Here is a 15,579-nt window from a genome sequence, read left to right as displayed (position 1 = left end):
TCAATTAAGGACCCATTGAGCTTGAATCAAGGCTAAATAAAGCCTATTAGAAGACTCATTCAGTGATCTACAATTGGGATAAGCGGTGGCATCGTTAGATTAGGTGGTAGAATCGCCTATAAGCTAGAAAATATAAAGTATACGTTTTCGAAAAACCTGACGATAGTATCACCCAAACTAGTGGGGGTATCACCCAGATTGGCGATAGTACCTCCAGAACATAATTTTCTAGGTTGTGTCAAGCAGTGGTACCACTAACACTCAGTGTTGTAGGCGGTGGTACTACCTAGCATTGGCGATAGTACCGTTAGTGCCTCAAAAACCTAGGGATGAGACTTTTTGGCTTTATTTTTGAAGTCATTTGAAGCTTATAAATACCTCACTCATTTTTGCTTGATGCAATAAGAAAAGAGCGTGAAAAACTTATGATTCTAAATATGCAAACTTTATTGAAAGTCTTGAGTTCCTTCCTCCTCAATCTTCTAAGTCATTGTAAGAGAGTTGTGAGGACTACTTATAAAAAAGAAGATTGTTAGTGAAGATTGTTAGTGAAAACCGATGACCTCGATGAAGGATGAATCGAGAATAGACATAAGTCATGACGATCGAACCACTATAAATCCGATGTGCATTTCCTTTGTATTTTTCATTCTTATTACTTACTAGCTTAGTTGCTTACTACTTTTACTCATATTCTAAGTTAAATATATTTTCAATACAAGTTAGATCGAATGAATTTTAGAATCATTTTATCTTATCGAAAGTACTAATTTGCCCCTCCTCTTAGTACCTTTATGGTCCTAACAAATTTGACACTTATATCTTAGTATTTTGCATTGTCAACCTATTTTACATCTTATTTTATATTTTTTTATTATCAACCTAGGGATTTGTTATTATGTAATTTTGCAATTGTGATTTTATACATGATAGAGAAAGCGAAGAATATAGAAGAATGAAGACATGGAGATGTATTTTTTATCCTTCATGCATGAAGTAGATGTAGAAGACGATGTAGTTTTTTTATGGTTTGTGATTGTATCAACTCTAATATTGATTTTAGATAAAATGATGTGGAATTTGTGATTGCATCATCTCTAATATTAATTGTTGAACAAAATAAACATTGAAATGTGAAGCTTCAAATGTTAATTTTTTTATATTGATTATTAAAAATTGATAGGTTGTCAAAAAAATACTATTGACATGATAGTTCATCACTAATATTGTTTTCATCTAGATAATTATTAGTGACAAATTCAAGTAATTATCATTAAAATTTTTATATAACATTTTAATAACAGATCAATTCATCATTGAATTATCATTATGTATTTATTTAATTAAAAATTAGTAAATGATATAAGATATCATTAAAATTTTTCACCAAGACATTTAGTGACAAAATTGTCCATCAACAAATGTTGTCACAGATATTATTTCATCAATTTATTTATTTTTAATTATAAATTTTAAATATATTAGTCATAAAAATAAGTCATCACTAAAATCTATAATTTAGTGACAAATGTACCTTTTATTATCGCTAAAACTTTTAACCATGAGACCTAGGCTGATGGAAGCTTGTGACAACTCACACCGTCACTAGTTCAATAATTTTTTTAAACTTTTGGTGACAACTTTCGTCAGTACCTAATGGCTATTTTTCCTGTGGTGTTTTGATCCACTAGCATTCTAACGAGTAGAATCAATCTTAAAAGAGGAATGCAAAGGAACATTAGAATACTTCCTTCCTCCACTTCTAGCTAGCTTTGATTAAACTTCTAGTGCTATTTGATAAGTATTAGATCATATTTATAGTTGTTTTATCTTCACTTTCATCGCAAATCATAAACTCATAGTTCACCAATAATATATCTTACAAGTTGTTATTTTGAATCTTGAGTATTGTTTCAGACCATCAACTTGTAGAATTTTTTAATATAATCGATTATAGTTTTGCTACCATATTGAATATTATTAAATAATAATAATAAATTTTAAACATAATCAAATGAAAGAACATTCTCACTAAGTAGAGATTTCATTTCTCTCAAAGCGAAATGTTCATCTTCCCTTCCCGAATATACATCTTTTATACCAAGTCCCATCAAATTAAAGTATAACCTCAAAGTATTACAATAATTAATTTTACTTTCTATCTTTGGATATCTTCGGGTACTCAAAGAATTTCTCAATCACAATAAGACAATAAAAAAACTCTTTAAGTTGAAGTTAATCATAAAATTCCGATAAGTCAACTTTGATGTTATCATTTGTACACGAAAAAACCTCTCAATGGATAGATCTCTTTGAATGCGAAGGGATTCTGTCTTTGATTCTATTATTTGCATAACCATAACTTGAGCCTCGAGCATGGGTTCCTTATGCTCGAGCCACATGATAAACTCTTCAACTTATCTTCATAGTGCTTTAATTTTGCTATATCAGCTCCTGCCGCTTTTAGTTATTTTAAGAAGGAAGCTTTAAGAGCATAGTGAGGGAAACAAAAGAAAGAAAGAAAAAAAAGATATTGGAGAATAAAAGAGAACTCATTTTTTTATAAAGATAATTAAGAGTTGGTTTCAAAATTAGAATGCCACATAAATATTTTCTTTTTCCCTATCTCTTATACATTAAATTCTCAACCATCTAATTACTAAGTTCTAATTTATCAAATGTTAAGTATAAATTATAATACATAATTAATTTATTATGCTTTGTACTTGATTTGAAACTTCTACTAAACACAATGTACCAATCATTTCTTGAACTTTAATAGATATGAACTTAAAAATTTATCATGTTGAAATGTGGAAACATTCAATGCTCACCATGCTGCCACCTGTCTGGATTCTTAAACTGCTCTTGCTTGGAAATGGCTTCCACTAATATCTTCGACGTCGACTGTGTCATTTGCTTTCCCTTTTCTTCGTACAAAATGTGTTTCGCGATCCTTTAAATATATCGTAGTTATGCGACGCAGCTAACTGTGGTCACCACGTACGGTGCTTCACATGCAGAATTTGATTTAATGCATATTTATGTGCATGCTTCAGGATCCGTAGTCAAGTTGACGTGGTCTTGTTTTCTCCTTCAATCCCCTTGAGCATCTCTTCAGGTTGGAGCTGCCATCCTCCATTTATTACGTCTTCCTAGCAGGCACCATGGCACGGACCACTATTAACTCTACATTTCTGTCGTCTTTCCCTTGTCGTGTTCCAAACCACTCAATGTGTGACCACTAGATACTGTTTTCATATTATTTGTGCCACAATATACTGTTTTTTCCCTCAGAAGTAACAAAGTAAGCAAAATGACTCCAAAAAAAATGTTTGATGGCGAACATAAAATAATGAATAATATGTTGTGCAGCAACCACGAGAGTATCATGATGCTAAACCCGGAACCATAGTGCTAAGAACAACGACGATAACATAGACACTCCTACCTATTCATTGTTCTTTCCACAGTATAGATTGCCATGAAGACAAGTGCTCTTCCCTCGCAAGCTGATTCATGAATGGACGTCAGCATCTTTAGGTTTTCTACTATCTTTTTCGTCCACTGAATTAAGTTTTCATCCATCTTCTGAGTAATAAGTATAACTAACTGCTCATCCCTTGCAAGCTACTTCCTGAGTGTACTCCATTAGCTTTCATTTTCCCTGAAGATCGAGGAGAACCTGCACGTACTTACGTGACACACACTGGTGCTCAGTTGACTTGAAGAAAGATCCGTAAGGGCTCAACGACCTGCTGTCATTAGGGAAGAGGATGCCACCAGCTATAATAATCCCATCACTCTTTGAAGTGATTGCTTTATCATTCCTGGTGAGGCAACACTGGTGCTTCTAAACTGTAGTGGAGACCAAAAGCAAATCAGTAACTAGAAAACACAGCAGGAAGCAATCCACCAGTGAGGCTGTTGGATGCATCCAAACCTTGGATTTTATTGCCAGGGAAAGCATGCCATCGACAGTGGAAGATTGCACCGAGAGCAGATCCAAATGGAGGTTGCTTATAGATTCCACTATCTCGAACACCAAGCTTTCCCTCCATGGACAGTGCATCTCTACCAAAACCTCTTTGTCCTTCAAGGTGACGTTTACCTCGATTGGTCTATCCTTGGTCGAGATCCAGAGGTGCTCGGCATTTGATCTATCGACGTCAGATACTTTCCGCTTCTTTGCTAAAGAATTCTCGCCATTCACGATCTCTTTGTTCCTGTAATTGTCAGATGATCGCTTTGCTACATCAGGATGCTTCCTGCTCTCCGCAATCTCAAGCTCCGCTGAATCCTGGCAGGATTCCAACTCCAGCAGTCTTCTCTTAAGATCTTTCAGATAATCTATGGTGTTACCAAGGACGGATGCCTTGTCGACCTGATAAAAAGATAATTACAGCAAATTAAATTCTATAACAAAGGTGAAAGGTCAAAGATATATTTTCCCAAATAAGAGGCAAAACATTTCTAGCTTATCACCAAAATTTTGGATTCGGTAAAAATTGTCAGAAACTTCACATGAACAGAAATATACCGAGAAAACCATTTGATACCACTCTAGAAGTATATCTTCCGTCAGGAACTAATTCTACTACCTTGCTGATAGACGGAATAAGTGATCTCAAAACAAGAAATTTCTCCTTCAACTTCTCTCTTCTCCTCCTCTCTGATAAGACATGACGTACATCGGACTCTCCCTCTGGCTTGCAAGTTTTTTCCTGCATCCCATTTTCTTGATGACTCTGCAGGCGTCCGTCATGCAACCATGTTATATCCACTAGAAGTTTCTTTAACAGCTTCTGAGACATGCTAGTGAATGGTTTTGGTGGGTTCATATCAATTTTCCAGATTGCAAAACTGGATTTATGAGAAATCTTCGGGTAGCTTGAAACCGGTTTTACATGTTTTGAATTCTGTAAAATGACAGCAACTGCCTTTGCAGACTGTGAATCATCACCATCAAGATCCAGTGGAACAAACCTGCTAAGGCTTCTCTGTTGAACACCGTCAACAATCTGGTTGTTTTTTCTTTCTCCCACAGTGCCAGAGACAACTCTCTGAACATTAACAAAAGACATCGGTTCATGCCCATCAGAATCCAAATAGCCATGTAGGACATTGCTGAACTCATCATCTATAAACTGCCTACTCTGAGTCTGAGACATGTCATTTAGCCCATCAACTCCAAATGCATCTTCTACCTTTTGCGTGGGGCAGCCATAATTTAAACTGCCATCTGAAGAACCTACAATTAGTTCTTCACGTATGCTTGTATGTAGCTCCTCGATCATGCATCGGACTGGTTCTGTTTGTTCGATAGGGGCATACAAATGAAATGGAATGTGTGTTGGACCATTGCCCAATTGGGTTTGAGGATCGACGATCAGATTCTGGTCCTCCAAGTCGATACAGTCATCTATGTTATTATCAAGATTAGGGCATAAATGATCTTCGTCGTTCTCAGCCATTCGACGACCGGATATAGATTGCTCAGAGCAAATCGGATTTGGTAGCTCCCAGAGAGACCTTGTGATCTTCTCTATGATGGCAGGATCCTCCAAAATCTAAAGTCACATAAAATTAAAGGAGAGATAGTTGTATGAGAAGTATAATAGTTCAGAGTACCTACTTGAAATCTTCATAAGAACAATCAAATAGAACTTACTAGATCAGTTGTTCCAAGCTCTAGTACACCATCCATGATAGGGATGCACACCACTGTCTGCAAATAGACACCATGACAAATCAAAGCATAACTCGCCTAGACATATATTCACTTAAAGGTTATCGAGAGAGACTATCACGGTGTAATTGGTCATTTGAAACTAAGACTGTAATCGTACCTGAATAGATGCACTCTAGATGATGTGTGACGTGTCCAAATTAATCATTCCGCGAGTAACATATCAAAAATTAAGGCAGTAGCCAATTTTAGCTTCGTGTTCTAATTACATATTTAATTACAACATTGGAAAATTTAACTGGTTAGGTATACTACCTTTGCTAAAAGAGAGCGTGAAAACATCTTGCAATTTGCAAATTGAGAACCGTTCAACCAGATGTGTTGATTGTCTGCAAATGCTTTACCTGGCAATCTGAAGAACAATAGAAAACTAACATGTGTTAGAATTAAACTTATCAAAGGTGTAAGTTCATTCAATCAAGAGGTGAAACTTATTAAAGGCCTAGAAGAATAAATCAAATTAACGATTGATTCTGGAAAGAGTCTTTTGAAAAGAAAAAAGATATTAAATATAATGAATATAATCTAAAGAACAACGTAAAACATTTAACTAAGATATATTGGAATTAAGATTATCAAGGTGAAATATATTAAGGGCCCATACAAGAATAAACTAAATTAACTAATGATTATTGAAAGAGTCTCTTGAAAAATAGAGAGTTATATTAAATGCAATAAACATAATGTACCATATGGGGGCTATATAAGCCCCATCTATTGAGTTATGAAATATAAAGAGTTTTTGAGTGAAACATAGAATATTTTATATTGTCATACTTTTCTTTGTATGATAGGTTTATCTCTTCTCCCTACATAGTTTAACATTTGGTATTAAAGCTAAGTTAAGCTATAGCCTTTTCCTCAAGCATCATCCAATTTCAAATCCCTAGATTGATAAAAAAAAATTACGATATATGGTGCATCTAGATGAAGATCCTTCTAAGCTCTCAAGATATATTAGAGTTTGTAAAGGAAGGAGTAATGAATGCAAAAGTGTAAAACTAACTCAAAGATAAAAAAAAGTAGAAAAAAATATTATTCATGATTTATCAAGAGCTTGATGATATAATGTTCGAGATCATTACTCTAGTAAATACTTTAAAAGAGACTTGGGAAATACTTCAAAAAGCATTTGGTGGTATGGACAAAGGAAAAAAGCTCTATCTACAAGTTTGAACAATTATAGTAAAACACTTTTGAATCTCTGTTTGATTACATCTCAAAAATTATTCTATCATTCATCAAATACGATGAAATGATGAACAAATAAGTAATCAAAGAGTAATAAAAAAAATACTAAGATCTCTATATCCAAAATTTAATTTTATTATTGTAGCAAATAAAGAGTCTAAAGATTTAGAATAAATATCTTTAGAATAATTAATAGCTTCTCTTGAAGTTCTTGAACAAAGGCTTACAAAAAGAGAAGAAGAAAAATCTATAGAGTAAGCATTACAAATTAAGCTTACTCTTAAAAATAAAAGTGAATCAAAATCTTTAAAAAGAAAGAGGTCATGGACAAAGAGGAAGATATAACAAAAATCAAACTAATAAAAAAATTTAAAACAATAAAAGTGATAGAGAAAATTCTAGCTAAAGAGGCTGAGGTTATGGTTGGGAACATCTTAAAAGAAAAGAAAGATGTTTTTCCTAAACTGAACTGGTTTGTATTTTTCTTTATGCTTTTTCTTACTATTACTAACCGATTTAGTTGCTCACATTCTAAGTTAAACTTATTTCTGATATGTATTTTTTTTTATCAATTTTTCAAATCAAAATTTTATTTTGAAAGCACTAATCCCCCGCCCCCCTCCCTCTCTTAGTGTCTTTATGATCCTAACAGAGATGGCCAACTTAGGCTTAATGATTAATGATTTATTTCCTTGGTATCGAAATTATACAAGATAATAAAGAAATTATTATCTCAAAAGAAAATTATGTAAATGAGATCCTAAAGAAGTTTTCCATGGAAGATTGTCACTCTACTATTACACTTGTGAAATATGACACCAAATTGACTAAGAAAAGTGAAGGTAAACCAATTAATCCAACTCTAAAAGTCTAGTTGGATGTTTAAGATATTTAACATGCACTCGATCTGATATATTATTTGGAGTTTGTTTAATAAATAGATATTTTATTCCTAAGATATCTCAATTAAAGGTCACTAAAAGAATTTTGTGATAATATTAAAGGGACAATTAACCATAGCATATTCTATTTATTATTGAAAAGGTTGGAGCTCATTTGATATAGTGATAGTGATTGGGCTGGAAGTTACAATGGAAGAGTATAATCAAATTTGTAATTTATTTTAGTGAAGCCACATTCATATGGTTTTTAAAAACATAATATATCGTTGCTCTATTAAGTTGTGAAGTAAAATATATAGTAGTATTTTTTTATGTTTGTCATGTAATATGGTTAAGAAGACTACTCCAAGAACTTCATATATAATAAGAGAAGTCAACCAAGATTAATGTTGATAACAAATCAGTTATTACCTTAGCTAAGAATCCTATCTACTATGAAAGATTAAAGTATATCGATACATAATTTCATTTTATAAGAGACCATATCAAAAACAAAAAAGTGAAACTACTAAGATATACTCACAAGATCTCTCAAATTTAAAATATTTTAATAATAATAAAAAAGTATGTTAGATAGAATAAATTTAAGGAGAAAGAATATTAGAATTAAACTTATCAAGATATCATGAAAAAGTTTATTACATCAAGAGGTGAAACACATTAAAAATCTATAAAATAATAAATCAAATTGACTATTGATTTTTAAGAAAAAAAGATTCATATTAATATAATGAATATAATATGTCAACTATAAACTCCATATATGCTAGGCTATGAAATATAAAAAAATTTAATAAAACATAAAATATTTTATCTTATCATATTCTTTGTAGCTCTAATTTTTTCTCCTAACATAAAAAAAGCTTTCACATGGTCAGGTAGTATGATACAAATTGCTGAACAAATCCAACGAGGTAATAAATAATAAAACAAAATAATGTGAACTTTTAGTAAGAGTGCATCTAACATACAAGAAACTCAAATGACATAATCCGATACTGCTGTTACGGCACACACGAATGCTCGGTCTTGCTTACGTTAAGACATGAACTTTATGTAGGAAATACTTTGTCGAGAGCTGACAAAAAGACACAATCATCGGAAAGCAATGATTCACCAAATAGCATAAAGGGATGAAAGCCACCGACACAAAATAGGGCAGTCACGTAGGTGTTCCGTGTTAGTTTCCCTTAGCATGCTTTGGAAAGTATACTTTCCTCAACATTATAACTTTGTTTGTTGCTTAGAAAAGAGATACAAAGCTTAGCTTCTAGTCAAAATTAAAATCTCTTGCAGAATAATGTCATCACCTGTAGAGTTGAAGGGCAGAACTCTAATTCAAACTCATCCAATCCTTCATCACTATTTTTCACTGAGATAATTATGTACGACCTCGTCCATAAAAGTTTTACAATTAAAACATCGTAGCAATAGATAATGCAGATGGCATGCGATAGAACCAGTCTCAACTTTAATCATCAAAATGATGATGGAGGAAATTAATCATGATATCTTAGTTGTCCAGTAATCATTATCTTATATTAGCAGAATCATGCAGAATTAGAGACTTGTTTCTTGAATCAAAACTTCTTTACTCTGATGACATGTATACGAGATAAATTGCATTTGATAATTAAAAGAATCTTGAAGTGACCATAAAACAAAGATATAATGACAGGGAGAAAGACAACTTTAGATTTTTAAGAAAAGAGAGTACCCTTGTCCTATATTGAATGCGAAGGACATGCAAATCAAGTAGTACCATTCTGCATCAGTCAAATCCTCCGGAGACAATGCATCACAAGCCCTTCTCGTCTGCTGATTGCTATCACCCGATGAAAGTGATTCATACAATTCCCTCAGTTGCTCGCTCCTCTGAAGGCTCATTTGGTCAGCTTCAAGTTCTATTGGTTGAATCATCTTCCTTGTTTTTATTTGACCATTATAAAATCCACCATACCATTCCAAGACACTGACAAAACAAATTAACACGAAATTATGGCAAAAAGCTCAAATCACATGAAACAATCAATTGATAAAAAAGATTCACGAAGCAAAGACGAAATGTAAATTTCACCATATTATCTAGAGGAGGGGGACAAAGAACAGCCCTCTTTGCTCTACCATACGGTAGAAAGTCTGCACATCCTATTTTATTGATATTTGATAAGACGGGACCATTTTTCTGTGCAGTGTTATCATGACATAGGTCTGTTAACTGGCATTCTTCTATACGGTAGTCTAGGAAGAAACCAAGGTGAGGAATCTTATCTAATATACTGCTCACTACCTTCCTTTTTATGACAACCTGCTATCGTTCCATAATTGCACACGTTTAATGTAGTCGCTTGATGATTTTGTCTAGAGAGAGAAGCTCTGAGAATTCGTGGGGGGTGATGGAGAAACCCCATCGCCGTCAGCATCTCGCTCTCCTGAAGCGTCGCTGGCTGTCACAGAGGCTCCCCAGTCGTCGGTCCCTCCGTCGGCTACTCCGTCTACGCTCGCGGCTCCCCACTTAGCTTCGCCCGCTATTTCTAAGGTTCCCCGATCTTCCGCCCTTTCGCTCGCTAGAGAAGATGCTGGGGAGCGCATGTCTCACAGTCATCCGTCCGTTGGGAGCGCGGGGTAATCGGCGCAGTTGAATGCTGCTAGAGCGGTGGCGCCTAACGGCGGTGAAACTGCTCAACCGATTGCTGCTGGCGCGAGGGAATCGGCACTGCCTTTCGGTCCTCTGTCCGCCGGGGGCACGGGAGAACCTCCTCACCCGATTGCTGCTGGCACGGTGGTGAAGGTGAAGGTAAAAGGGTATCTTGGACGGACCTGCTTGCTGGCCATTCTAAGGATACCGTTTCTTACTCATTTCTTTCGACGTTTGCTTTTGATTGCATCAAGATCTCCTCCAATGTTAGCTATGATGAGAAGATTATGAGGCAGTGGAGGCAGCCCTGGGACTTCAACCTTGTGGTGGAAAAGTTTCTCCTCCACTGGACATCTTGAGGGACTTTGTTGACTTTCATTTTCTTTTACTGCGAGTGTTTTAAGTTGGAATTGTAGGGGCTTACATCATAGGTCAGTGAAGGATAAGATACGTTTTGTTATCCAATCTCATAGATGTAATTTGGTTTTTTTGCAAGACATGCACTCCGATGCAAATACTGCACGTAGGATGGCATGTAGGCTAGGCGGTGGATGGTGCTCCTGGGCGATATCTGTGGAGGGTGCGTCGGGAGGGATTGCTTTGCTTTGGAACTTATTCATATCCAGGTGCTCTCTTCTCGTACTGCCATTATGTAAGATGGGAGAAATGACTCATGAATTTTTATTAGGATTTATGCGGGTATTTCTTTGTACAGTAGGAGTTTATTATGGAATGACTTAATTGTATTGTTTCTTTGGGCTCTTATGGGTGATTTTAATTGTATTGTTTCAGCTTTTAACAAATTTTGTGGTAGGGTTTCACCATGAATTCATCGAAACTTAAATAACTTTATTGCTAATTTGGGGTTAACGGATTTGGGATTTATCGATCTAAAGTTTGGTGTAATAGCTGTCAAGACAGTACCCGTATTCTTATATGACTTGATAGGGTTTATGCTAATAATGTTTGGCTTGATATGTTTGGTGCATAGTAGTTTCTACTTTGCCTTGTGTTTGCAATAATAATTATCCCCGTTTGTTTCATGTTAATGGGCAAAGAAGCCCTTCTTCTCCTCTATTTAAATTTCATCAATTTTAGATTAAATATGATGATGTATGTAATATTTTCAACATGTATGAAATTTTCAGCATGCCATTCTATCTAAATGGCATTTCTTGCAAGTTGCATAGGCTTAGGGGATATTTGTCTTAATAAGAATAAGCATAGTCTGAGAAAGATTGATGAGGCCTTAGAGTCAACTAAGCAAGATATCTCCTATCTTAAGTTTAGAAAGTCTAAGGGTGGTCTTTATAAGTCGGATGGGCTTCAACTCTCTTGTCTTTACAATAGATATATAATGCAAATTAATTTGAAGTTGTGGTCTCAAGCTAAAATCAAGTGGATTGGTGATAGAGATCAAAACGTAAAGTATTATCATGCTGTGGTCACTTGTTATAGGAGGAAAATTTTCATTCACCATGTCAAGACTAGGGGGCGGATACTTATGGACCCTATTCTTATTAAGAATGAGTTTATTGAGTTTTACTCCCAGCCTTGGAAAGATGACGGGTGTGTTGTGCCTTACGCAACTTGGTCGAACTTTCTTCACTAGGGCATCTTGGATTCTTTGATTCAACCGTTTAGTCATAATGAAATTTGATAGAATGTTAGTTCGGGTAAAAGGTCTAGACCTACGGTTTCACTATGAAGTTTTATAGATTTTATTGGGATCTTATCTCAGATTCCTTGATCTAAGTTTTTCAGGACTTCTTTGATCACATTATGCTTCCTTATGATTGGACCAAAACCTTTCTTCTTTTCATTCCAAAGATTAATAATCCTACGAAGATTAAATAATTAATCTATCTAAGTCTAAAATTTTCTTCTTGAAGAATATCCCTAAAAGCGTTAGGAGGAACATTTATAATGCTTTTATGTTTAAGGAAGGGTGTTTTTCTTCTAAGTACTTAGGGATCCTTATTGCTCTAAGAAGAATTAGTAAGTCTCACCTTTGGTGCAGCCTATTGTTGATAAAATTGAGAGTTAGTAGAGAACTTATTTGTCGCTTGCGGGTCATACTATTTTGATTAATTTTGTGTTGAATTTCATTCCTATTCATTCCTTGAGTGTCTCTTGGATATTAAATGTTATTCTTAATAAAATTATGAGAGATATTAGAAAGTTTTATTGGGGAAGCAGCGAGAACTTATGATTTACATCTCCCTAAGAATGAGAGATTAGACATTAAGGATCTTCACATTATGAAAATTGCTTTGTAAGGGAGTAGGGCTAAGAGCTTGTGAGTTGATGTGATTAGGGCTAAGTTTGGTTGTGTTAACCCTTGGAACTTGTAATTCTCTTCTAAAGATAGTTGGTGTTGGAGATTATTTTTAATTATTTTAAAAAATTATATAATTTTTTTTCATTGTTTGTGGGTAATTGTTCTACGATCAGAGTTTTTTTTTTTATCTTTGGATTTTAGATTTACTGATTTCTTTTAAGCTGACTTTTTGTAATGTTCTTGAGCTAGAATACTCTGTGCATGATTTCAGATTTATTTCAAAATGGTTCTTAAAATTTGAACAAGTTAAAATTTCTCACTGGGAGTGTTTTATTGAAGGTCATTTGTTAAATGGATTTTGCCCTTATGTCATATGATGATTTTTAGCTTTGGAAGCTTGATAATAAAGGTTTTATTTCATGTAAGTCTACTTATTGGTTTTTGCATTGCTAAAAGGATAATTCTGTGATGAATGATGACCAACGGGTAGGTTGTGAAAGTTGCCAATGCTACCTAGGTTTCAGGTATTTTGCTGAAAACTTCTTCATGGCCTTCGCACAACTAATAGATTAGCCCGATTGGATATGTGCAATACTGAGTTATGTCCTTTTTATCTATTGGAACCTTAGTCGTTTGCATGTGACCTTTGGAATCTTATAGAGCAAAAACTTAGTATACATTTTAGTTCTTTTCCGGTATGGCATGAGGGTGATTGGATTAATGAGGGTGTGCAAACGAGGGGAGATCCTAGGTTACTCTTTGAAGCTATCATCACCACTACTCTATGGTGGTCGTGGAAGGTTAGGAATAAGATTATTTTTAAGCATAAGTCTACATCTTTGAAGCTATCATCACCACTACTCTATGCATGACATTTCTATAAGAAAATTGCATTGTTCCCGACTCATGACATGGCCAAACACTCGGATGGTATTGTGTAAGGGTAAGTTTATAACCAAGTGTTTTAGAATAGGCCTCAGGTGGGATACTAGTGAATCTCTATTGACTAGGTGCAAGTATATTAAAAAGGAAAGTGTCCTTTATTATGAGGTGACTGTTTCCAAAAGATGGTTTGTAGATCATTGCTCAGGGTGAAGTCAAGATGATTCACGTAGAGTCAGACTCAGAGACATTGGTGCGAATCATATGCATGGTTGTTCCCACCTCTTGGGTGATAAAAAATATTATTGAAGATATTTGACATCTTGAATGCTTTGATTCCTTTCTTATGACAAGGGAATGAGATGGCTAGCTTACATACTAGATTAACCCATGCTTTTTTTTATTTTTTTCCGAGGAGAGTGGTCCTTTTAGTTTGTCAGTTTCAAAGCTCTTCATGTAATTTTACAGTTTAGCTAATATAATTTTGTTTGTTGAAAAAAAGAAAAACTACAGTCGCTTGATGATTCTTTCTCTCATGGGAAAAGAATCAAATGCTGGTAGAATGGTTTTTAGTTACCAACCGACTAAAATTATGTGTCGTTGTGTTTATGTTGTCATGATACAATTTGATCTACAAGGAAGCATTTCTGTGAACAATATCATTAGCAAAAACAAATATTCAAAATTAGAGCTCAACAAAATTCTTCATGGGAGTGGCATACTACAAAGTGCAGTAAAGATTAATAGTCTAATGTGAGTGAATCGTGCCGCAAAATAAAGATCAATGGACTAAAATAAGTAAAGAAGCTGTGGTCTCCATGAATTCCAAATTTTAAGAACGTTAACACAAGAATAAAAAATTTAAGTATATAAACACATGAAAAAAATATAAGAATTTGAACGATTAAGTAAACGGAACAAGATAGTAGCAAGTAAGAATAAATTTAAGAGGGACAAAGAAGTTGGAGCAGCTTCCTTACCCGGGTTGCGTCGTGGAAGCAGACCAAAAGAATGCATAACTCCACTGCATCTTCGTAACGATGGCAGCAAGCTGCTTCCTGATGTGCCTCGCTAGCAATTCTTCGTGAATCGCCGGATCTGCGGCCATTTCTTGACACAAGACCAGATCTCCACCGAAGCCACCGATTATATCTCAGAAGAAGTAATTATCTTTCTGTACCATGTCTTCTAACCCAATAAATTGCAGAAGATCATAATTAATTATAATCGTCATTTTCGATATGGAGCCTCTCCTACGAAAGAAACTTTATTATCATCAGAGGATCATATTCCATGGTATTTTCATTATGGGGATAGTGACGACACTATCTCCGGTGGTTGCAGTAATGAAGAGACAAATCCATCAAAAAGTAGTAAATGTTGGGAGGTCTTGAAATGAATAAGTGGGGGATTCTTGGAGCTTAATATGTTATCTCAAGAATTTTGTTACCTTCTTTATCTGGCACAATTTAGACCCTTAGACCACAAAAGGAAAAGATAGTACACCATAAATTAATTCGCAATAATGTGCAGAAAATGACAAGACTTCTAGTGGTTAGAAATCTGTTATTGGTCTATGGTTCGCAATAATCCGTAGAAAATAACATGTTTTCAAGTTGTTATAAATCTATTGTTGGTTTAGGGTTCGCAATGGTCCACAGAAAATGACAAGATTTCAAGTCGTTGGAAATTCATTTTCGCAAAGTTTCAAAATCATTGCTCTTAGATATCTGCGATTATAGAACACTACAGCCCGGTGCAGTGTCAGATCACCTTTGCTGGACCGACAGCAGTGACTACGGGGAGGAGAGTAAAATTTCGGATTGTATCGACACAAGAAGAGACTGAAAAAAAAAAACACAACAATAATAATTGTTGACTGGCATTGGCTTTGGTTTTTCAACAAAAAAAAAAAAAAGACACAGAGAAAATGAGT

At 34.7% G+C, this 15,579-nt stretch overlaps 1 protein-coding gene across 1 annotated transcript; it reads right to left on the bottom strand.

Moving 5' to 3' along the window:
- Positions 1-3,724: 3,724 nt before the first annotated feature.
- Positions 3,725-14,751, bottom strand: LOC135611815 (anthocyanin regulatory Lc protein-like). Its single transcript, XM_065107454.1, has 9 exons — positions 14,624-14,751; positions 9,560-9,814; positions 6,005-6,101; positions 5,850-5,864; positions 5,672-5,728; positions 4,766-5,570; positions 4,602-4,687; positions 3,944-4,384; positions 3,725-3,858 (listed from the first exon to the last, which is right to left on the bottom strand). Exons 1-9 carry the CDS (start codon positions 14,749-14,751, stop codon positions 3,787-3,789), a joined length of 1,956 nt encoding a protein of 651 aa, XP_064963526.1. The 3' UTR covers positions 3,725-3,786.
- Between the last annotated feature and the right edge of the window lie 828 nt (positions 14,752-15,579).

This window comes from Musa acuminata, chromosome BXJ2-5 (assembly GCF_036884655.1).
Source record: "Musa acuminata AAA Group cultivar baxijiao chromosome BXJ2-5, Cavendish_Baxijiao_AAA, whole genome shotgun sequence".
Lineage (NCBI taxonomy): Eukaryota > Viridiplantae > Streptophyta > Magnoliopsida > Zingiberales > Musaceae > Musa > Musa acuminata.
This window is presented reverse-complemented; position numbering and strand designations above follow the sequence as displayed.

Bases quoted from the DNA above. Each gene is read 5' to 3' on its own strand.
- LOC135611815 (XM_065107454.1), bottom strand. From the start codon at position 14,751: ATGGCCGCAGATCCGGCGATTCACGAAGAATTGCTAGCGAGGCACATC. The intron at 4,688-4,765 runs ATGACGGACGCC...AGTCCGATGTAC, and splicing joins AGTGGATATAACATGGTTGC to GTCATGTCTTATCAGAGAGG. The intron at 4,385-4,601 runs GTAGTAGAATTA...TCTTTTTATCAG, and splicing joins TTATTCCGTCTATCAGCAAG to GTCGACAAGGCATCCGTCCT.